The sequence below is a fragment of the Podarcis raffonei genome, chromosome 1, assembly GCF_027172205.1.
Source record: "Podarcis raffonei isolate rPodRaf1 chromosome 1, rPodRaf1.pri, whole genome shotgun sequence".
Lineage (NCBI taxonomy): Eukaryota > Metazoa > Chordata > Lepidosauria > Squamata > Lacertidae > Podarcis > Podarcis raffonei.
The window spans coordinates 33,667,066-33,691,845 of record NC_070602.1 but is presented as its reverse complement, the minus strand read 5'-3'; the positions used below and the strand labels follow the sequence as shown (position 1 = coordinate 33,691,845).

The 24,780-nt window shown below is 43.6% G+C and overlaps 1 protein-coding gene across 1 annotated transcript; it reads left to right on the top strand.

Moving 5' to 3' along the window:
• Positions 1–900: 900 nt before the first annotated feature.
• Positions 901–22,923, top strand: BRMS1L (BRMS1 like transcriptional repressor). The gene is made up of 10 exons (XM_053380210.1): positions 901–1,257; positions 7,461–7,551; positions 9,784–9,911; positions 10,793–10,872; positions 14,653–14,749; positions 16,165–16,248; positions 17,067–17,131; positions 17,289–17,328; positions 18,401–18,527; positions 20,093–22,923. Exons 1-10 carry the CDS (start codon positions 1,122–1,124, stop codon positions 20,214–20,216), a joined length of 972 nt encoding a protein of 323 aa, XP_053236185.1. The 5' UTR covers positions 901–1,121; the 3' UTR covers positions 20,217–22,923.
• Positions 22,924–24,780: the final 1,857 nt, after the last annotated feature.

Here is a 24,780-nt window from a genome sequence, read left to right as displayed (position 1 = left end):
CTGGCGGGGTTTCAAGAGGCACTGTAAAAACGGAGATATATTGTTAAAAAAATATATATAGAGGCGGGAGGGAAGACGATTGGCAATATAATTTGAGAAATGCGAAATTGAGAGTAAAAATGGATGATTATCAGAGAAGTCGAAGGAAGTCAAAAATGAATCAAATGTGTGAAATTTTGGAAAGTGTTTAATTGATTTGGAAAATTAATAAAAAATTATATACAAAAAAAAAGAAAATCAAGCACCCCATCTTGCAATGCCTTTATTAAAAAATTCAGCACAGTAGTTCTCCCCAGCTCATTTTATCCTTGGAAGCAAAGTAGTTTAGACAGCCAAGTGGGAATTTGAAGCCATGTAACTCCGATCCCTAAACCACGCTGGATCTCGCTCTAAATGGGACCCTTAGTCCGATCCAGAAAAAGAACCTTTCTTACATTCCAAAAGAGTGTCATCCTGCGCAACAGCGGCGAGGAATCTGAGGCCCTCCAGATGTTGTTGGGACTCCAACTCCCATCAGCCCCAGCAAGCGTGGCCAATGTCCAATGATAGTGGGAGCTGTAGTCCGAGCAGCATCTGGGCGCCCACAAATTCCCCGTGCCTGCTGCTGCCGCCGCCGTGTACGGTTTTACGGGTCTGACTCCTCAATAAACCCTTCCCTAAATCTTTCCACCATCTTCATCACCGGCTCTCAGAATTTCGAGGTTTTGTTGCCGCTCTTTTGGCAGGCCGCCTGCAACCCTGGGAAACATTTCCACTTCGGCGCGCCTTCCTCCGCCCACTGAGGGGCGGGCGGGCGGTTAGGTGGAGTGAAGCCTTCCTTCCGAGAGACTACATGTCCCGAGATCCTCCGCGCCTCAGCGAAGCTCCGCCACGCGCCGCTCCGGCTCCGCCGCCCGCCCCGCCGCCCACCCGCGCGCCCCGCCCGTCGGCGGGTCGTCAGCCAATGAGCGGCGGAGCGGAGCGTGAGGCTGTGCGGGGCTAAGGTGGATGGCGGGGTTTCTCTGAGGCGGAGCTTCGGCGCGTTGGGGAGGCAGGCGGGCGGGCGGCCAGGGAGGGCTGTTGTCCCCCGGTCCCTAGGAGCCAGCGACGCCGAGCGCCTGCGGGCTGGGCTGGGCGGCGCGATGCCGGTCCACTCGCGGGAGAAGAAGGAGAACAACCACGACGAGATGGAGGTGGACTACGGGGAGAACGAGGGCAGCAGCTCCGAGGAGGAGGAGTCCGAGAGCTCGTCCGTGTCCGAGGAGGGTGACAGCTCAGGTGAAGCCGGCGAGGCAGCGGGGCGCCCTCTCTCTCCTGCCCATTCGGGCTGGGCCGGGGGGTGGGAAAAGGAGGACTCAGCCCCGCCCCTTCCCCCTCCGCCCCGCCTCCTTCCCCCGCCCGGTGCTTCCCCCATGCACCCCCTTGGCTGTGGGGCGGAGGGCAGGGCAGCTCGCCCTAGGCGTCGCCCGGGGTAACAATAGGCAGGCAAGATGCTTGCTTTCGTCCAGGGCTGCAAAACCCCGTGCATGCTGGCAGGGGAGTAGGGCCCGTGGAACTCAGTGGAGATCCTTTCCGAGCAGACCTGCGTAGCATCCCTCTTGCTTGTCCGCGCCTTCCGGAGGCAACCCCCCCAAAAAAAAACCACCAGGGCTCCTGCACGCTAGTTGTGTTCAGCAGGGATGCCTTCTCTCTCTCTCTCTCTCTCTCTCTCTCCCCCCTTCTGTAAACCAATAAAGTTGCGGGAGCCACCTGTCCTCTCTTGCATTTGGCAAGCCACTACACACCCACATCCACCCACACATACTCGTCCTCCCCCCCCCTTTCATGTTGCAACCCTGATTAAAAGAAAAAAGATGCAGGCGTGGATGGATGAATGAGGAGATGGCTCCAGAGTAGATTAAGATATATTAGCTTCCAAGAAGGAGGCTATTTATTGATAGATAGAGGGAGGAGATGGATAAGACTGATAAGAGAAGGGGAAGGGAAGAGGCATATGAGGCTAGGCAGAGGCAAGGAAATGACTGGACAAACATATATGGTCAGAATTGATTCATAGTAATGGAAGGGAAAAACAGAATGGACTGTGGGCAGACTGATGAAGAAAGTAGAGAAAAATCTTAATGCATTCAGGCAGCCTCTCCATTTATACAGTTTGATTTTATTTCTGCCTACTAAGAATTGGCTCCTTTTGAGTTTAAGGTCTTACTCCCAGGTCAGGGAAATCAAGATAATATTTTTACTGCTTCCTGTGTTACAACAGGCAAGCATACAGAGAAGAGCCAAACTCAAGCCAGACCTAGCACAGATCTGCTGTACCTAATCTTTAAGGGAAATGGCATGTATGTATATTCTCCCAGGCAGGTTTCCTACATTGTGCGTGTAGGACAGATTGGAGGAGGGGGGAAACTGAAGTGAGAGCATCTCAACCTGTAGCTACAATTACTTGCACGCTAAAATCTGGGAATATGGATTGTCTACGCATGCACACACACAGTTCAGCATACAATGAGTTTCAGTGAAGAGGTACAGCTGGAGCTCTCCAACATCTGTAGAGTCATAGAGAACACAAGGGAATTCTATGAATAACTAAGGTCCCTGGGAAGGAAGCACAAAGTAGTTTGATCTGACTGGCTAGATTGAGATTGAATTGGGGGGGGGGGCTTGAAGGGAATGGGAGAAGATAAAATACTTTACATTTTTGCAAACAGTATTTGGAGAGAAGCATGGGAAGGGAATGCTTCAAAAGAAGGCATTGAGAATGAAACACTCTACAGCAGCAGGTACAGTTGCTACACCAGGAATCTGAGTGCAAGACAGAGTTGCAATTATTTTAGAATGGCTCACAAAATTATGCCCCTCACAAGTCTTGGAGGAGAGATTTGCAAAGTCTCTCAAAAGCACTTGGTTCTCCTTTTTATTCTTGGCATAGCTGTTATAGTGCCATAAAAATCTCTTACCTACCCTCATTTCTTTTCTTCACTGAACTATACTAATAGTGCATTTTCTCCATTTTATGTGCACATCCTCCAACACTTATCCCAACATTACAAAAGCAACAGAGGAAGTAAGTTTCTTTCCCTTCATTTGAGGAGTGAATTGCTTGGCAGAGCAATTAAGCCAACCATAAAAATGGTGTTTGATGAACACTATCCTGGCAGAACTGGAGATCTGCCTAGGCATTTTCAGAGAGGCAGACGTTTTCATCAGTTGCAGCAAAACCAATAGTCTTGTAGCATCTTAAAAACAACAGTAAATTTATTAAGGCATAAGCTCTCATGGACCAGAGTCCACTTTATCAGATGTGTTTATTTTTATTAACTGTTGTTACCAAACAGTTGTTTAGTTTCTGTGGCCAGACACCTCTCTTGGATAAACTGCTCTTGAGCCAGTAGTGGCCATGTGCTAGTAGCTCTACTCTAGGCTCATGACCCATGGAAATCTGGCTGGAACCCAGAAAAAATATAATTTATTTTATTTATTTCACCAATTTATGTGCCACTTAATTAGAATTGTCTTGAAGTGGTGTACAAGTAAATCAACACAGAAAAGCTAAACATCAGTTAAAGTCATAAAATGAGAGCATTTGCCTGTGAACATGTAATATGCTTTATTACAAAGAGGACAGGCTTTTTTGCTCTTTTCTCTCACCAACCCCCTCCAATATATGGAGCATTAAAATACTAAACCTTGTGCTCGTCCGTCTTCTTTCAAATACTTAAAAAAAACATTTAAGGGTAACATGCATTCTGTAAACCAACTGATCTTATGAGTTCAGTCTTGGTCAGGTTCGAAAACACAGTATTACGGTAAGAACCTCTAGGTATTTTTAAGGGGGAAAACTCTTTCTGGAACAGTACTATATGCGTACATTATTTTAATCAAATAGTGAAGTGAAGGACATGAGGCAGGAGTTGATAATGCAGGTGAGCTGCGCACAGGTGAGCTGCAAGCAAGCTGCCAGCCAGCCAGCTCTGTGGAGGCTCCTTTTATTGACACAATATGCAAACCCAGGCAGATACATTTTGGGCTGTGACCTTTACACATCTTCCGGTCCCGATTTCGTGGGGTGGTACAAAGTTATTTTGGCACCTGTTTCCACTGCGTCTTTTTCCCCTTGCACAATGTATGACGAAAGAGACAAAGATTACAGACAGGACACCGCAGACTACTGAGACCGCAAAAGGTTAGACAGAGGGCAAGATGTTAAGACAGCTGTGGCTTTATCTGTGAGGGGGAGTGTGCTCCGCACCCCAAGGTCACGCGTGCAGGCAGCTGAGGCTGCCTGCGGGTGGGGAGTGTGCTCCGCACCCAGCGATCATCCTTACAAAATAGAAGTTGCATTAAGCTTTTAAAATAAACTGAATGTGAATCAGGATTTCTTGCTGGAGTAAGCCGAGTGTTAACACTGTGCAGTGTGCAAGAAAGAGGCCGGATGAAGTGCTGGCACAGCACAATCTCCTTATCCTGTAGTTTGGCAGTTGCATTCAGGTCTAGGCTTGCAGGCTTCCCAGAGGCATTTGGTTGGCCCCTGTGACAACAGGATGCTGGATTAGATGGGCCCTTGGCCTGATCCAACAGGGCTCTTTTTATGTTCTGACATGAGGATTTCACACTTCAAAATATTTGACTTTGCAGTATTAATCTTTCTAACTTGGAATCCAAATATTTTGGGGGGGGGGCAAACCCTAGGAAAAAGGGAACTATGTTTCCCAGGAGACTTTCCATCAGACAACTCCCCAGTGCTGTTCACTATTTTAATAGTGGCTAGGATTCATCCTCACTTTTTGAAGACGTATTGTATAGTATCAGTAAAAAACAACAACAACCCAGCGGGGATTATGCCAAGTTTCTTCTGAGCCACACAGAGTGGATCCAGTGGATTTAGGTAGCAAGCCTACCTAGAAAAGCACTAAATAATTGGCAGCCAGACTTTTGGGGCAAGTACGCCACATGTTGAGGAAAATGCATTTATACACCACCAAGGAGCTCAAGGAGGTTCTCCACCTCTCCATATTATCCTCAAAACAATCCTGTGAGGCAGGTTAGGCCGAGAGACAGCGACTGGCCCAAGGTTACTCAGTAAACTTCATGCTATGTGGAAATTCGAACCCTTGTCTCCCAGGTCCTAGTCCGACACACTAATGTGCCCTGCAGACTACATGCAGCTCCTTGCTCCTTGGTGCCTAGGTACACCAGAAAGCCTGTTTGCCTGTGCTATTTGCAGTGCAGTGCTATAGGTTGCAACCCATTGATCAAACCTTCACATTTCAGACGCGTAATACGTTGAAGTGTCAAGCGCTTAAACTACTTACTTGGATGAGCAAATTCTGACCTGGGTTTCTGGGGTGAGGAAGTCTTGTGTTGCCTTGGGACAAGCAGTAGCCATACTACCCCAGCATATTAAGCATAGTCCAAAGCGATTCTTTTTAGGCCTCTTCAGTATTTCACGGAGCACTTTTGTCACTTGTGCTTTCAGTGGAGTGTGGTAAATAAATCCCAACTAGTATGTGCTGTTCTCCCCCCCCCCATTGTTTTTTGATTGGATGGGACTTCTGGAAGCACCAAATCTGTTTTTGAAATGACAAAGCAAGTAGCATGGTGGCAGAGGTAAGCTTCATTTCAGAAATCACGAGGAGATTCTTGGCACAGATTTTATTCATTGCTGGTATAGGTAAAAGTAAAGGACCACTGGACGGTTAAGTCTAGTCAAAGACAACTATGGGGTTGCGGCGCTCATCTCGCTTTTAGGCCAAGGGAGCCAATGTTTGTCCACCGATAGCTTTCCGGGTCATGTGGCAAGCATGACTAAACCGCTTCTGGTGCAACGGAACACTGTGTTGGAAACCAGAGCACATGGAAATGCCATTTACCTTCCCGCCACAGCAGTACCTATTTATCTAATTGCACTGGCATCCTTTCAAAGTGCTAGGTTAGCAGGAGCTGGGACTGAGCAACAAGAGCTCACCCCGTCGTGGGGATTCGAACCGCCAACCTTCTGGTTGGCAAGCCCAAGATGCTCTGGTTTAGACCACAGCACCACCTGCTAGTATGGTACATGGCTGACTATCTTGCTTCTGAATTGGACAAACAGTTAAGCTTTCGTTCATTTTTCTCATCCCTAGAATAATGTCAACAGATAACAGACAGACATGCATTGATTCTTAGGAACATATCTGTACCAGTTAGTACGCAACGGACTTTCTCATGCTATAATTTATACTGCTGTTGGTCATTGTTTGTCAGCCCAGAATTGACTCTGCAAACTCATAAACAAAATCCTGGAGGATTGTTATTGTAAAATATTCCAAAAGAGCTGGTGCACTGTGGTGTCAAAAGGAGCAACATGTCAACAGGAGGTTGTCTCTAGTTAAAACCTCACTTTCTCAATGTACTCTCACTGTCCAAAGACATCATAGCCTTAGCCTTCCATGTGCAATATGGAAATAATACTGATAGGTTGGGATGCAGTTAAGAGGATTATTAAAATATGTGCACTTTTGTGAAGCAGCTGTAATGCTTAAAGCTGCTACTTAAATTAGGAAGTATCACTTCTCTGATTTGTCAAGTAAGCGTTGTGTATTCCCCTGAAATAATTGAAGTACAGAAAGTAATAAATCTGCTATTAGATTTTTGATCTGATTTAGGCCTCCATAATAAAGCACAGAACAATAAAGCAAGATAAAATGTTAGTATAAAACCTTAGAAACTTAAAAGACCTGAGCAAATAAAAAGACCTGATAAGAAAAAGAAAATAAGGGTTGTGTCAGGTGCAACTTTCACAGGAGGAAATTTCAGAAATAGGGTGCCACAATAGAATAGGCTCTGTCCTGTCATGGACATTTACTTTCCATCTCGTGGAAAAACCTTTACCCAGTAACTACCAGCCCTTGTGTCCATATATTTAGCTTTCAAGAAGATTATCTTGATTAGAATCCTAACATGTAGACAGAGAACGCAACAGATTCCCCCCCCCCCCATTTCTAAGCAGGTATAATTCTGCAGTGCATGCCATCCACATGTTCATGAAACACATTAATATAAAAAGAGATTATTTTAAATTGCCTTGATATAAAGCCAGTACCACATCTCCTGGTGATACTTGCCGTATAGTGAAGAGCTCCAAAAGGGCCTTTCCAAATCCAAAGTCAGTGAATGAGCAATAGAATGACAAGTGCAATTTAGTGTAAACAGGTGTAAAGGGATGCATGTTGGGGCAACCCCCCCCCAAAAAAACCCCTCAATTTCACATACGCTCAAGTGAGTCTGAACTAGTGATGGATGATCCAGTTTGGTTATGTTCCAAGATGAATTGTGCAGCAGGAAAAAAATAAAGATGGTCAAGCATTAATTCTCTTAAAACTTCATCCTTTGGAATATTAACTTTTTTGTGGGATTTTTTAATCAACTGTTTGGGTATAAAATAGACTGAAGGAAAACCAGTTGCTGTTGTGTATTTTTAAAGTGAATAATTCTGTTCTCAGAAATGGACGATGAGGACTGTGAAAGAAGAAGAATGGAGTGTTTGGATGAGATGTCCAATCTTGAAAAACAATTTACAGACCTCAAAGACCAGTAAGTAAACTACAGATTTTCACCATCCTGAGTTAGCTTTGTATTTGGTAAAGCAAGGGAAGGCATAAAATATATTGGGATCTACTGGTACAAATTTGGGTGAATTGCAGTAGGTGCACAGGGTTATGTGACAGTATGATTATGTGACAGTAGCTACAATGGAAAGGCTTTTTTCCTTAATTAGATTGCTGAAGTGTAGGATGCTTGGGAGAAGGCATGAGTAGGCTTTATGGGTAAAAGAATTGTGAGCTCAGTAGTGCTATCAAAACAAATCCCTGGGCTGAGACCTCTTCCTTAATTCTCAGTATGTATTTCCCCACCCCTGCCGCCATTCTGCACCTGCCTCTAGTTGATGGATTTTGGGGTTGTAGTAAAACTAAAAGGTAGGTGGAGCTGTATGTGGAATCAGACCATCAAAACATCTGCCTCTGTCTGCACTGGCTGGATGGGGCGCCTCAAGGTTTCAAATGAGGGTCTTTCCAAGCCCAATCTGGAATTGTCAGGGATTGAACTGGTTGTCTTTTGCATGCAAAGAATATGTTCTGCTAATGGTCTACAGACTTTCCCCAAGCCTGAAGTCTGCCTATCCCTGATCTAAAGGTTTGTGGAGCAATGTTACGATTGTTTATGCTGAAAGATTAATGTAAGCTGGTGAAATTTTGGGAAGTATCTAGATATTTATTGTATTTTACATGGTTGTGATCTGTGTTGGGACCTCCTTGTGAGGGGGGGATAATCAATACAATGATGATTAGAGATTTCCAATGTAGTTACCATGGAATTTTATGTTGCTGTACATCTGAAATGGAATAATTCACCCTTGTCTTCCTAGACCTTATATGCAAAGGGAAAAGCAACTTTTGCCCTCTGCTAGGGTGGGACATTCTAAAAGGCCATCCTAATTGTTATGGCACAGCCACCTGCATTTTATGCCCATGCCTTCTCCCATTCAAGCACAAAGTGGGGAAATGGGGTCTTCTCTATGCAGTCGTACCTTGGTTCTCTAACAGAATCCGTTCCGGGAGTCCGTTCGACTTCGGAAAATGTTCGAAAACCAAGGTGCAGCTTCTGATTAGCTGCAGGAGCTTCCTGCACTCAGTCAGAAGCTGCGTAAGCCACGTCGGAAGTTCAGGTTCCAAAGAACGTTCGCAAACTGGAACACTCACTTCCAGGTTTGCGGTGTTCGGGATCCCAAACATTCGAGTTGCAAGGCATTCGGGAACCAAGGTACAAGGATCATGCTGTAGAAGTGAACCAACTTCCCCACCCCTCGCCTTACATAGCTACAATCCACTGCACTTTAAGCGGTTTTTACCCGGCTTGACTCCAACTCTGGAAGTGTAATGGGCAGTAACAAAACTCTAGGTAGCAATGGATGCTACAAGGTAAGGCTGTGAAAGTGTGTGCATGCTTCACTTCACTCCCCTGCACATTCTGCTTCAAATAAAGGCCAGACTGGTCCTGTTTTGTATTTGAATGTGGCAGATCTAGGTGCATGGCTGCCCCATAAACTGCAAATCAGGAAACATGGTTTTACTTTCTGGTGCAGAGTGTGAAATTCTTTGGGTTACTGAAATGGAAGTATTTGGTAGCACCGTAGTGAGGACTCTTGAAACATTCAGTTACTGTGAAACAACACTCACTTGTGCTAAACCAGTTTAAGCCATAATAAGTCCTTAGTCCAACCTCATTAAAGAAAAATTACTCCATTGTGTTTTATCTACAGCTGCTGTGCTGCTTTTACTGAGTTATTAATATTGTTAGCTGCCCTGAGAGCAGGATATGCATTTCAACATTTTAAAAAATAGCAATAAAGTATTGGTCATTTTTTTAAAAAAAGTGAGGGTTCTGTTCTGCATGTTTCCCAGACTAAGACTTGGAATAAATACTGTAAATATCTAGTTAGCAAAGAGTTCCAGTTCATATAGCTGTATGTATGTGTTGGGTACTAGGAGACAGTCTTAAATGGATGTCTGATCTTCATCTGTGCAGGCTAAAATCAGGAAGCATAACGTAAAGATCCAGCACTGTATAAGCATTGTGTAAGTGATAATTTTTCTGTACAGTTTTTTTTAAGTCCTCTGAATTTCTGCAAGGTTGGCAGGTTCAATGGGTTTTCTAGGTTCTGGCCATTGGTGGCTGTGGAAAATGTATTCTTAGTAATGTTAATATACAGTATTCTCTACACTACTTTAATGCAATGCACTCCATCTTTCATCTGCATTTTTTAAGACTTTACAAAGAGAGATTAAGCCAAGTGGATGCAAAACTGCAGGAGGTCATTGCGGGAAAGGCACCAGAGTACTTGGAACCGCTGGCAGCTCTGCAAGAAAACATGCAAATCCGAACAAAAGTGGCAGGTAAGTGTGCGAAGGGGTTGTCTTTGACTCAGTTAGGTACTTCTTGTTGGTAGAAGTAAAATACTAACAAAAACATTTAAATCTGCTCCTTTTTAACTACACCGTGCTCTTTGGCACTTCTGTCTTAATTGGTGAAAGATTCAAGGAGGGCATTGTATAAGAATGCCCAGAGTAGATGAAATCAAACTCTCATCTCATCTGCTTGGCCTCCAAGGCATTCTCTTATTTACTGGGTTTTTAGCAAGGCAGAGTTAGGCTCTCCTCTCTTCCTCCCACCCCTTTTCCTGCTAGCATAGGAAGCAAACAATAGCAAAGCCTGGATACATGAGGGAACCGGGGAGCACTTTAGCTGCTTTCCCATACACTTCTATGCCCACTTCCAAGATAGAAAGTGGGCAGTTAATATCTCATCAAGCTTTTACCACATTTAACATTGAAGAATCAAGATGAGCAGAGGAGCAAACAGGCCGCACTCAGAGCTAGGAAAAAGAAAGCACAAGTAGCTTTATTTCTAGCCTGTTTTCCTGGTATCACAGCCCTGATGTGTTTTGGGAAATGTGAAAAGGGCACATGAGGGGAAAATTTGTTTGTGTTTACTGGGCACAGGATGGGCAGTGGAGTAAAGAGAGCCTTGTCCTTGGGTTGAATGGGTTGAACTGAAAAAGGGGCCTTTTACTGATGGGGAATTTAGAATTCACTTATGGAAAATTCATGAGGGCCAGGCATGATTGGGATTTCACCGCTGTTTAAAATGCCCCATTCCTTAGGGTTTGGTAAGTTGCAGCTTATGGGGAAATGCATTGGTAGGCTAAATGAGGCCTGTGGGCCCTATTTTGCCTCTCTCACAGAAGGTTTAAACAAAAAAAAATGTTTGTTTGTAGGTATCTACAGAGAGCTCTGTTTAGAGTCCGTGAAAAACAAATATGAATGTGAAATCCAAGCTTCCCGCCAGCACTGTGAGGTACCGTTCTTAGCTGAAGAGAGTTTTCATTTGTCTGTAACTGTTGGGGCTTGCTTTTGGGGAAACATGCACACAGTCAGGTTGTACAGCTGACAAGTTATTTTTGAACGTTGAATATTACAGCATTTTCAACTACAGAAAAGAGAACAATGATTTTAATTACTGGGCTTTCTTGAAAATCATGTTGAAGCTCTTGGTAGCATGTCTAATCAGCCGTGTAAAATCTTAATCTCAAAAGGAAACCAGCGTGCCACCTGAGGGGTACACTGGGAACACAAAATGAAGCAAATTACTTCAGCTAAGTTTTGTATGTTTCAAGTTTGCATAAACAAGTGGTTGCTAGGTCAGGCCACTGCCATGTGATTTGTTTCAGTTCTGCGATGCTACCTGAACCACATTTTTGACTGCATCTCTTGTGTGTGGTGTCATTTTCAAATAACTTTTCCAAGATTTGTGGCGTATTTCTGCTGCCTGGAGGGGAAACCAAGAACTCAGATGTTGTTTTGATTCAGAAGAAGGTTCATGCGGTACTAAAAATCATTGAGAGGCACTGAAAATCTTTGAATGAGCTCTGGATGGGATGATTCAATTCAGGCTTGCAGTTCTGTAGTTTCTGGCTTTCCCCTGAAAAACATAGGCATACTAACTGGTTACTGTAATAATCAAAATATTAGTTTGCAAGGAAGAAGAGACTTCATGCTACATTGACAGCATGATCACAAAAACATTGGTCATGTAGCTCTTTGGATCCATATACGCCTAAAAACACCAGCTGTAATTGTTAAAGGCTCTTCCTGTAAACAGTTAAAAACACTAAGGCCTGATTCAAGCAAAATTATCAGGATTAAAAATTCCACTGGGTCAACATTAAAGCCTTGCATGAACCTCGCATCTCTTTGGATCCTGGCTGCAGTGCTTTCCAGAAGCACCAGGTGCTATATAGCGCACCTGGACAATACAGTGTTTCTTTGTGAGACGAAAATTGATGCCCTGCTTTTTCATAGTTTCCCACAAGAAGAAATACAATAATCACTTCCTTTTAATAGCAAACTCAGATGGTGAGTGTCAACAGAAATGGAGCCAAGAGGGAAGTATGAGTGTGCTTATGGAAACCCTGAGGATGGTGGAGATAATTACACAAACACTCTGAAGGGCCAAAACAGTGCAGTGAGGACTGAGAATGCTGAATGCTACTTGGGAAGAACAAGGGGTGTGGCAACAGATGAAGAGTAAAAGTGCCCTCCTTCAGCCCTTGTATTCCAGAGGATGTGCTGTGTGGCTGGGACTCTGAACAGCAACACTTGTTAGAGGTGGTGGTGCGCTGCAACATTTTGTTGCATGTTCCACTTGCAAGTAATGCATTTGTACATGGTTTCCCAATAGTATGTGGAAGGTCAAACACAATAGTTCTGATCCAGAACTAGTCCTGTGCAGCTAATTTAATGAAATACCTTGTGGCCTTTGATAGGAATTCCCATCTCTCTTTCTTTCTCTGTGTATATACATATACATATACATATACATACATATATATATATGTACACACACACACCCTATCAACTGGTTCAGAGAGGCTTGTATGACAGAAATGTGTCCATATCCATTGTTTGCATGGAAGCTTGTTTCTGCATCAAGATATCCTAGGATGGACTGGTGTTTCCAAAGAGCTAAGGTGTTGTACCAGTTTCTTCTTCTCTATTTTATTCTCACAACAACCCTGTGAGGTAGGTTAGGCTGAGAGACAGTGACTGGTCAAAGGACACATTATTGTTATTATCCTTAAAATTTGTATACTGCCCTATACTCATAGGTCTTGGGGCATTTCACAACACAATGTTACAATATACAAAGCACAAAATACATAATAAAAATAATCAAAACAATTAACAATACTAATGTATGCACAACAATACTAATGTATAAACGATACACTCCCCAGCAAAAGCCCCTAAACAATACCCCAACTCAAATACAAATCCAAAAATCCAAATTAACATATAACATTTAACAACAATTTAAAACAACGCCCCCCCCCAATAAAACAGCACCCACCCAAGTTAAAATCCCATTCCTATTAAAACAGTAACTGGGTGCAGTGGTGGGTGGGATTGGCAAAGTTTTTTGCCCCCTTTTTAATTATTATTTATTTTTACTGAAGATGAATGAGCAGAAGTTAAATGCACATAATTGTGAGTTACCTGAATATGTGTAGACGTTGCATGTTTTAAATTCAGAATTCAGTTTAAACCATATTGTTTCCAACCTTTTTTTGAGAAATAAATCAAAATATCTGGTTTTTAATATGCATAATCCGCCCTGAGTTCCCTCAGAATGATCAGAATCCAAGGATCTAGTTCATGCTGAAGGGCTTGATTGCACCATTTGGGATTCTTGATTTTGAATATAAGGCGGCTACATATTGATAGCCCCCCTGCAATAAGTTCCAGACATGATATACTGTGTGGCCAGTGGGGAAGGAAGGGAGGCTACTTTTGCAGGGATACACGAGCTGAAATTTCTTAAAGCATCTCCAAGCACACAGGAATAGTTGCATAGTCTTCGTATTCCAGCTGCATTGCTTTTACAGTGGCACCTTGGTTCTCAAACTTAATCCATTCCAGAAGTCCGTTCCAAAGCCAAAGCGTTCCAAAACCAAGGCGCACTTTCCGATAGAAAGTAATGCAAAACAGATTAATCCGTTCCAGACTTTTAAACACAACCCCTAAAACAGCAATTTAACATTAATTTTACTATCTAACGAGACCATTGATCCATAAAATGAAAGCAATAATAGTGTACTGTACTATAAAATAAATAAGACAGTATTGTAGGTGATAAAAAAATTAAAATTATTATTTTTTCTTACCTGCACTGATGATAGTCATTGTTTGCATTGGGGGCTTTTATCCATTTCCGCAGTCACACAATCAATCAGTAGCTGAACTGTGTTCCACACAATCACAAAAACAAATTAACTGAAAAAACCTCAAAAACAAAAACACAAAATAAATAGCAAAAACAAAAGTGCCCAACTTAATCCGTTCCATAAGTCCGTTTGGCAGCTTCTGTTTGGTGCAGGCGCCCCGGAAGCAATAGCCAACAGCCGCATCGGACGTTCGGCTTCCGAAAAACGTTCCAAAACCGGAACACTTACTTCTGGGTTTTCGGCCTTTGAGAACCAAGGCGTTTGAGTACCAAGACTTTTGAGAACCAAGGTACCACTGTACTCCCCCCCCCCCAAGATGACTTGAAATTCTCCCATGTGTTCCTACAGGTTGCTTGTCCTGAGCCCTTTGCAAGTAGCTACATACAGATCATAACATATTTAGAAGGAAAATGAGGTTTTGGGTTTCTCCTTTTTTAAGACTAGTGTGTTTATTTTCTTGCGCTTATATAATTTCCCACTGTTTGGAAAATATGGGTAAAGCCCTTCACATTTATCAGGCTAGGCTTGGTGCTTTGTAGATTCAAAACACTTATTGGAAGACGAAAACCCCTTTTAACCCCATGCCCACTTGAATGTTCTGCAGGATCTTAACCCTTCTATGCGCTATTGCATCTGCCTCACGCACCTGAGACTACCTTTCTCAACATCAGATGACAGTCTTTTTGCATTGCCTCTGGCACTCTGAACCCAGCGAGAGAACGGTTCTTATACATCAGGTCTCTTTGTTGGAAGCTTCTTCCGTTGCTCTTGAGTGCCCCAATCCAGTAGAAGATGATGTGTTGGCTGCTTTTCGTTGGCTAATGTTTGACTACATTGTTAACTTTTCCTTTCAGAGTGAAAAGCTCTTGTTGTATGACACAGTTCAAAGTGAACTGGAAGAGAAAATCAGACGACTTGAAGAAGACCGACATAGCATTGACATTACCTCAGGTAACTAATAGCTGGTGGAGTGTCCTGACTCCTAGTTCTTGACGACAAAGACTTGAAGAAAGATTCTTTCCAAAGGCTTTAATGTATAGATTACCGCTGCACATATGCAGATTACTGGTTTAAGGCACTTCAGGCAATCCTAAACACAGCTATATGAAGGGCAGGTACTCTAACTACCGAAGTTTTAGACATTGATCCTACACTGTCACACCCCTTTTGCTATCCTATATATAGGAATGGGGTGGACCCATCTTAGGGCAGTAAGCATTTCTGAAATCTCTCACTACGCCTAGTGTGAAGAATCTACTGTTCTTTTGCTGTTCTCTGGCCTCGGCCCAGTATACCTGAAGGGGCGTCTCCACCCCCATCATTCAGCCCGGACACTGATGTCCAGCTCCGAGGGCCTTCTGGCAGTTCCTTCACTGCGAGAAGTGAAGTTACAGGGAACCAGGCAGAGGGCCTTCTCAATAGTGGCACCTGCCTTGTGGAACGCCCTCCCGTCAAGGAAATGAACAACTATCTGACTTTTAGAAGACATCTGAAGGCAGCCCTGTTTAGGGAAGTTTTTAATGTTTGATGTTTTACCATGTTTCTAATATTCTGTTGGAAGCCGCCCAGAGTGGCTGGGGAAACCCAGCCAGATGGGCGGGATAGAAATAATAAATTATTATTATTATTTATTACTGTCGTTTGGCTTCTCCTGGACCTAGGTGACGAGGGAAGTGTCTCTGCCTCCTGAGAGGTGGCTGGGACCAGTGAAACATCCCCTTCTGGGTAGGCAGAGCTACTCCCAGTAACTGGAGGCTCTGGGGTGGGCGATGCAATGAGCACCATGGGCATGTCAGAGAGAGGCTCTGACTACCTTGGAGAGAGAGAGAGAGGTGGGGCTTTTGGCTCTCACTACCTTGGAGAGAGAGAGAGGTGGGACTTTTGGCTCTCATCATGGGGGCAAATGAGATGGAAGAGCAGATTGGGGGAAAATTCCATCCCTCAGGGTCATTGCTCACACTGCCACACTGCCAGCAGCGGCTCCCATATTCCACTGGAGCCTTCTTCCGGCACCTTGGGCAGTTCTCCATCTGCATTGTCTTGACTCAGCCAGCCCATAACATAAAGGTAGCTGCACAGAAATGGAAAGGAAGAGTGTACATGAAGTGACCAAATACTTGTGTCAAGTTGGAGTTGGTCACAGGCATGGTTTATAACACTCAAATGCAAGGGTCTCTCTCTTGGCCTAATGCCATAAAGAAAAATCTATTCTAAATGTGAATAAGACGGGATAGTCAGTGTAAGTGGCAGCTCCAGTTCCTAAAGCAGCATAGCTTGTTTATTAATTGTATGAATAGATGAGCTTGGAGACCAGTGTGCTATGTGAAGAAAATTGTTTTAACTGCCACATTCTTACATTTCCTCAGAGTTATGGAATGATGAACTTCAGTCTAGGAAAAAAAGGAAGGATCCCTTCAGTCCCGATAAGAAGAAACCGGTTGTTGTATCAGATATCCTTTTCATGGTTGCCAACTGGATATAATATTCGCTGAATTACAGTGCTGCTGGTTGTTAACACTTCATAAAACTTTCATTAAGAAACTAAGTGGGGTGAAACACAAGACAATGGTTTGAAAGCTGAGAATTTAGAACAATATTTTTCTTAGAGACTAAGAGCTGGTCTGTCCATTGAATTGTCACTCTTTTTTTTTGCACAGTATGTGGTATGGTAATAGTAACAGGATGATGCTCAAAAGCTAAGTCATACTCAATATAGACCCATTAAAATGAGTGGACTTGGTTCCACTGCTTTCAGTGGCTCTAGTCTGATTATGAATAATGTTGGATATCACCCTCCTGGTTATAATGTGGATTATTAAAGAGAAGATGGCAGGTGGTACAGCATAAAATCTCCATCTAGTGATAACCCAGCATTCCTATTCTCCAACCCCCACAACTTTTTTAAAAAACCTAAGAGTTTGCAGAAATTTTGGCAACAGTTGTAATGAGATGCCTTTGTTTTTCTGTGCATGTATGCAGAGGAACCTGCCACAACCACAACTTTTCATTCTTTAGAACCCGAAAGGATGTGTAGCCACACAGTGAACCTTTTTGAAAACAAGGAAATGAAGCAATGCTGCTTCTCTGATAAATTTGTGTCGGCGCTCCAAGGCATACACAAAAAATATGTATGCCCTGCCCTTGGGGTCTGTCTTGGCACAGATTTTACTTGCGTTATACCAAGCATACTTTGAAGTGATCTGCTAGAACCTTTAAAAAAAACAACTTGACCCTCTTTGGAAATGTGCAAGTCCCTTAACATATTAACGACCCTATATAGTGTACATGCTGCAAGATCTTGATATACTTGAAGACTGGACCACAATAAGAAAGGTATTGTTGAATGTTGCTCTCTGTATTCCTTTTTCTTTTAAAGAAAATGGCTGATATGAATGGGCATAGCTTAGGTTTCAAGAGGGATGCTCTTAAAAGCAAAGCTCCTAAGTTGATTTGCCGAAATGATGACTAACACCGTTTTTTTTTATTTCAGGCAATGGCTACTTTGGGGCCACATAGAGTGAAAACAGAACGTAAGGACAATCTGCTTTATATTTGTTCAATCCTTGCCTCTATAATAGCTCAGGATTTCTCAGCCACAGATGCTAAGAGTTTACTATGGGGAGTTCTTAATTGTGTACGGATTAGGCAGCAAGACACTGTTTTTTGTCTTGTGTGGTTTGGAAAGACTTTCTGTCCTTTTGGAGAACTTACCGTATTTTCGCCCTATAGGAAGCACTTTTTCCCCTCCAAAAATGAAGGGGAAATGTGTGTGCATCCTATGGGGCGAATGCAGGCTTCAGGAAGCTATCCGCAAGCCTTGGGAGCCCGTGGGAGTTCCCGCCGGGCTCCCACGGCTTCCGGAGAGCTGCCTGCATCCCGAAGCCTGGGGCACACTGAGCTCAGCGTGCCCCAGGCTTCGGGCTTTGCGCAGCTCTGCACAAGCCGTGGGAGCCCGGCGCGACTTCGCGTCGGGCTCCTACGGCTTGCGGAGAGCTGCCTGCATCCTTGCGGATAGCAGCCTGTTCTGGGGGCTGGGGTCGGGGGAAGCTTGGGCTTCCCCCGCCCCAGCCCTGTGCCTGGGGGGGAAATAAATTTTTTTTTCTTTATTCCCCCCCCAAAAAAACTAGGTGTGCCCTATGGGCCGGTGCACCCTATGGGGCGAAAAATATGGTAAGTGGATCCTTTCTGTAGTAGGGAGTGGAGAACCTTGTAGGAAGGGCCACATGGCAGTAACTGGGGGGTGGGGGTGATAGAAGCAAAAGTTGGTGGAGCACCAAGTACTGATCTACTCACACATCCCTCTTCATCCTTCAGGCATTTAAGAGCATTATCAGAGTTCAAGGACATTCTAACCTGGCAAAAATACTCAAGTAGGGTGCAATGCAGAGCCAGTTATGGGTGTAGTTTGTGGAAATGGGGAGTGGCTGGAGAGGCTCCAGGGCCAGAGGGAAAGGCCTGGGGGGCCGCATTCAGTCCCTGCGTCTGAGGCTCCCCATTCCTGTTCTATAGTTGTGGGAGGCGTTCCAAGCAAAAAGGCAAACTCAGAGTAGAAATTGCCTTCTTAAATCTCGTGTTCTGTTTTGTCTGCCCTGATTCTTTCAGCCCCTGTCAAGTTGGAAAAACATGTACACAATGCAAGATCTGAAGATGGAAGGCTGTATTATAATGGGGAGTGGTACGGACGTGGACAAGCGATATGTATCGATAGGAAAGATGAATGCCCTGTAAGGTAAAGATAGCGGGCAGGATTCACCTAGTGAACCTGTCTCTGGTTGGAGGAATCTCAAGAGTTTTAGTTAAAACAATAAATAAAGCAGACCCCACAAGACTTAAGTCTGTGAATAAATTTATATTATATACTGAATAATGTTCTTGTATGGGGAAAGCACATAGTGCATACCAGGCATAGGCAAACTCCAGCCCTCCAGATGTTTGGGACTACAATTCCCATCATCCCTAGCTAACAGGACCAGTGGTCAGGGATGATGGGAATTGTAGTCCCAAACATCTGGAGGGCCGGAGTTTGCCTATGCCTCATACATACAGACAATATGAACATTAATTTATAAATATATAGAGAGAAATGAGTTAAATCACAACAGGACTAGAGAAGCTTGCCTATGCATCACTCAGTGAGAACTTTTGTCAACATGGAGTCAACAGCTGAATGACTAGCTAGCAATGATGCAGCTACAGAAGCATCCGCAGAGGTGACTTTTGTATCCTATAGTAATAGTATGCTTTCATATAGGGTACCTTATTAGGCCTATCAGTAGCAATCCCACAACAAATCGAGCTTCCACCAGTGTTACTTACAATAAAGGTAAAGGGACCCCTGACCATTAGGTCCAGTCGTGACCGACTCTGGGGTTGTGGCGCTCATCTTGCTTTATTGGCCGAGGGAGCCGGCGTACAGCTTCCGGGTCATGTGGCCAGCATGACTAAGCCGCTTCTGGCAAACCAGAGCAGCGCACGGAAACGCTGTTTACCTTCCGCCGGAGCGGTGCCTACTTGCACTTTGACGTGCTTTTGAACTGCTAGGTTGGCAGGAGCAGGGACTGAGGAACGGGAGCTCACCCCGTCGTGGGGATTCGAACCGCCGACCTTCTGATTGGCAAGTCCTAGGCTCTGTGGTTTAACCCACAGCGCCACCCGTGTCCCATTGTTACTTACAATAGCTAGATGTTATTGTAGGATTCCTACTGATAGGCATTGTAAAACATACTATACAGACGGCATCTGTTTTGCGCAGGGATTCCATTTCTGGTCCCTGCATTTGTCAGTATTTGTAAGCCAGCCCATTGCGCCCCACCCCGTTACTCCCTGCCCCTGTTCCGCCCTCTTCACGGTCCAAAAGGACTGACGTATTGACAGCCGCACATCAATTGGACACGCTCAGAATGGTCTCCACCTGTACAAAAGCAAGCTGTACTATAGGATACTGACTTCAGCATCCTATAGAGCGCTGCTGTAGCTACATCATTGCCAGCTAGTCACTCTGCTGTTAAGCCTGCGCACGTGCCTGTCTCTCTCTTTCCCTTCCTTAACAAAGGGCGGCTATTAAAGATGTGAACGGTTGGTAAACAGACGTAGTAATGTTTAGTACACTTCCAATATCAGTGTTCCTGTATTTTATTAGCTATCCTTAATTTAATGAGGCACTTGTTATAATGCTTGTGTGTTCTATTACCAATAATTACAGTACCGTTTATAAATGGCAGTGCAGTTTAAGGTGATCCTGTAGTTTTATATGGACACTAATGTGCTCCTGATTCCCCCCTCCTTTCTTTTCAGTGCCATAATTACAACAATTAACCATGATGAAGTGTGGTTTAAGAGGCCTGATGGAAGCAAATCCAAACTGTATATTTCTCAGCTACAGAAAGGAAAATATTCAATCAAGCATAATCACAACTGACCGTTAAACCAACCAGACAGTGTTATCCTGCTAGATGTGCCATGAGATGAAAGATGTATTTACTATTTGTTCTCATCTATTTTGTGTGGCAGTATCTGTGTATTTGTAGTAGTGTCAGTAATCTTCATACAAACGTCTTAGAATAAGTGACACATAATCATGTCGACCATGACGTCTTGCCTCTAATTCGGCTCCAGCGTCTCAGATAGAAAACGTTAACCTTTTGGAGAGCCTGAGAACATCTGACTAAGCCTGCAGTCCTACAAAGCTATGTGCATGCATGGGGGAGAATGGCGCATGCAGCTGCTTGGGGTCTTTTAAGTTTCTTTTGCAGCTGCTTGCCTGGCTCAATGTGTGAGCCAATTTTAAAACTGCCTATTGAGCTGCTGGGGGAAGTGAGAGGATGCTGCAGAAAGACACCACCTGGGCACATTTTTGGTTCTTCACCACATGGCACACTAGCTTCTAAGACTGTAGTCTAAATCCACTTGTATAAAATGGGAAAGAAGTGCTATTTATATATATAAAAAAATGAATGGATCATGTGATGATTGTGATGTCTATCACTACATATATAAGAACTCCTTGAATTTTAGAAAACATGTCATGTTTGTCTTGCAAACCTATGTTAGGTTGCGCAAATGTTACTTTGATGTAGCCTAATGGAAAAGTATACTTAGATGGGCAACTGGGAAAAAGTGGAGTCCCCCCCCCCCCCGCCAAACAGTTATCCTAGCTGGGTTACTTCAGAAAAACTGTTACTGATTTCTATTAAAACTAACACCATTGGGGGGTGGGAAATCAGTGCAAAAGCAAATGATACTTTCCGTTTCTCTAGTATTAAGTCCCCTCTCCAAAGGTCAAGAGTGCCTGTTCTGAAAATGGTAAACCGATAACCAAAAGTATTGCTGCATATAGCTCTGTAATTAAATGTATCCGTAGTCCAATGATGTGTAATCCTTTAAAATTGTACCCTGGGCAGAAACAATGGTGTTTGCTGCTTAACAACCTCAAGAAGTTAGCATTTGTAAGCTTAGCATCAGGAGTGAGATCTTTTAGTTTTACCTTACATGTTCGACAGTGGAACAAACGTCCTCAGAAGGTGGTGGACTTCCATGGAGTGTTTTTTAAAGCAGAGGTTGGCTGGCCACCTGTTATGGGTGTTTTAGCTGAGATTCCTGTATTGCTGGGGATTTGACCCCAGGGTCCCATCCAGCTCTGCAATTCTATGATTCTGTGTTGGAGGCGTGAGCTGTGACTGGGTGGAAGGAGGAGGAGATGTTACTTGGTGGTTTTGTGCACTTTACTATCCATTGAGATGAGCCTTTGAAGGAAGTCTGCATCTGATGGAAAAGGCTGCCAAAAGTGTTTTTATGTTCTAGGTTGGACTGGTGCTAAATCTGGAATCTTAACATGCAACCCCTCTCTATTTCAAGTCCTCAATTAAAACCCCTATGTGTAAAATAAATTAATCAGTGTGTTTGCAGTACTCTAGTCTCATCCCAGCAAGCAAATATCATGGTGGGCCTGGATGGGCAGTTTAAGGGAGACTGCTCTACTTGAAAATAGCATCCCGTGGAAAAATCAACTCTTAGGCCCAGAAGCTTGCCTGAATCAACTGCTCAGCCAAAGGAAAAGGGTGTTATCCAAAGCAGCGCTAAGTAGTAACTTACTCCATCAGCATAAGGATTTCTGCTTGAGTGGAACTTTCCCCACAGCCCCTCCCATCTGTTCTAGGAGTTCTCACAACCCTCTGAAGTGGATTTGTGGGGTGGGGATGGTTCTGTTGCACAAGCAGAAATCCTTGTGCTGATGGGATGCATTAGTTGGATGCTACCCCAAGTATTTTTATGTCTCATCGTTCAAATTTGAGCTTAAAGTGTATTGGAAGTGAGGAGCCCTAAAGCTGGATTCAATAGGCAGGATTCTGACAATTTGCTCTTGTAAATTCTTACCCTGTCGCCTCTTTTGCATCCAGAGCTTTTTCAGCTCAGCCTAGCAGCAACAGCCTGCCTGAGCTCAGAGCAACGTACACTGAGACTATTGTCTTCTTTTTAAAAATAAAAAATGAAGGATTGGCAGCGTCGGCCTTTGCGCACTTCTGCAAGTTGGAATCTCATCTGTCCTTCAGTATCAACAGGTGTGTGTTTTAAACGTGTGTGTGTGTGTGAACATACATGTACACACTAACCTTGCAGCATCTGCATTACCGTCCAAGCTGGGGCACTTGAGCATTGCTGCATGGAACCATGGGATGCCAGCCATTGCTGCTTAAATAACTATTTCTTGTGTTCATGTTACCGTGCTTCCACTATGGCTGGTAATATGACACATCTCCTCTGCGTTGGAATTGTCTCTCACTTGCCAGTTTGATTGATTCTAGTTGCTGGGGCTCAGAATAAAGTCTTATCCTGGTTTATAAACTGCTTTCATGTGTATGTGGAAATGTATTTACCGATTATGCGAAACCCATTTGACTGTTGTCAAAAGTCTATAATCCCAGGCTTCTGAAATTGGCCTGCAACAGTTGTCTTCTTACTCTGCATGTCACACATATTAGCCAAATGTATATAAAGTAATTCTGACAGGTTGGCTTTTGACAAAACCTACTGTATGTACACAGTTTGATAAAGCTTTTTTTGTAATGAGATATTTGTATTTTTTAACCTAGTATATAAATAAATGAACCTGTCATGGAGAATCTGAATAGTTGTACAGCTCGTGAATGTGGTTTCTGTAGTGTAAACCTTTTTTTAAAATAAAAATAAAAATTGCAGTGTATTCAAGCACCTCGGAGGAGGAAATATTTTAAAATTTTATTGCCTAATCTAATGGACCAATAGTTCTGATACTGTATGCAAACAACTGAAGCAGCTGTTATTATCAAACCATTCATTTCTAAGACAACAAGAGCCTGTGAACCGACGCTATATACAGAGAAGCCACTGGCTAGCTACACCGACACTGTGTGTGACTGGCTGCAATCATTGCAGCAATGAGGCTGGCTGTGAGCAAAGGTAATGGTCTTGGCTCACTGATAGAGCTCATGCTGTGAATGCAAAGTTCACTCCCCAGCATCTCCAGGATAGGACTGGGAAAAACGCCTGCCTGAAACCCTGGAGAGTTGCTGTGAGTCAGTGCAGACAGTACTGAGTTAGACTGACCAATGGTCTGACTCAGCAAAAGGTCATTTCCTGCATCTTCAAAATGAGCTTTGACAAATCCTTACAGAGAGCACGTCTGGAGTCCTGTCACCAGTGCTAGCACTACTACTACTACCATGTGTGCCTTGACCGCATCAGGCAGTTTCTGTCCTCTGGCAATAGAAAAGGCAAGGGAAGATGTTGCTGCTGCATAGCAAGATGCCTATTGGGGGGAATATGGTCTAGAGGGCTGGGACAGTGCTCTGGCAACTCATTCAGTAGCTGCTACAGGTGACTAGAGGCTTCTGTACAGATAAAATATTCATATGCTTCTGTATGAATCCGCTGTTAGCTGTACATTTATCCGTTTGCCTTCATTCTTAGATTACAGGTGTTTGTTAATTTGAAAATTTAAAATTCAGTGTTTGAGTTGAATAATTCCTGGCACGCACAGGAAATTGGGGATCCCATTCATGAAACGCTTTCCCCAGGAGACTCGCCTGGTAGCCTGCATTGCATATTTTCGTTGCCAGGCAAGGACTTTCCTCACAGGCTATTAACACCCGATTGCTACTTCTAGGGTATTCTTTAGCTGGTTAACATGTATAGTGATCGTGCTTATATGGTGGTGAGGGGGTGAGTTTAAAAATTATTTTATGGAGGATCATTGGAGGAACACCTTTAGTGTTCTTTAAATGTTTGGTGTGTTTTAATTTTATATGTTTTCTTTGCGTTTACACTATATTGCTTCTTTTTGCAAGTCTTTTTTTTTTTGTATAAGGCAAGTAAGTAAATTATACAGGTATGCCATAGTGGAAAACATATGATTCACCTTTCTAGTGATTGTGGTTTTAAAAACCTTTAAAAATGTTAACTGAGCCTGAAAATGCTGTTCTTTAAACCAACGGATGATTTTGCTTTTAGATCTATCTTCATATAATATGAAGAACACCATTTTCCTTGACCTTGTTCTGTGTTTGTGTATAAAGCACAGAATTATTTAAAAGCTGGTATCCTATACAAGAGAAGCCTTGAACCTGGGGCACTCTGCTTACAAAGTATTTCTGTGCTCTACCACTGAGCTATTACCCTTCCCATGTATTTGTGTCCACATAACTACTTCACAGTGCCCACTATGGACATGTTAAGTATCTGGTTAATTACAAATTGCATAATGATGACTTCCCTCGATAATGAAATGTGTTTAATATCTGCATTTCATGCTTTAGATTTCTGGCTCCTCCACCTTGTTCTAGAAGACAAAGATGGGCAGATGTTATGGCAGCCTATCTTGAGCCAAGTGCGGGTGGCGCTGTGGTCTAAACCACTGAGCCTCTTGGGCTTGCTGATCGGAAGGTTGGCAGTTTGAATCACTGTGACGGGGTGAGCTCCCGTTGCTCTGTCTCAGCTACTGCCAACCT

Coding starts and splice junctions, on each gene's coding strand:
- BRMS1L (XM_053380210.1), top strand. CDS start 1,122: ATGCCGGTCCACTCGCGGGAGAAGAAGGAGAACAACCACGACGAGATG. Junction 9,912..10,792: donor AATCCGAACAAAAGTGGCAG/GTAAGTGTGCGA, acceptor GTTTGTTTGTAG/GTATCTACAGAGAGCTCTGT. Junction 16,249..17,066: donor GAAACCGGTTGTTGTATCAG/ATATCCTTTTCA, acceptor TAACATATTAAC/GACCCTATATAGTGTACATG.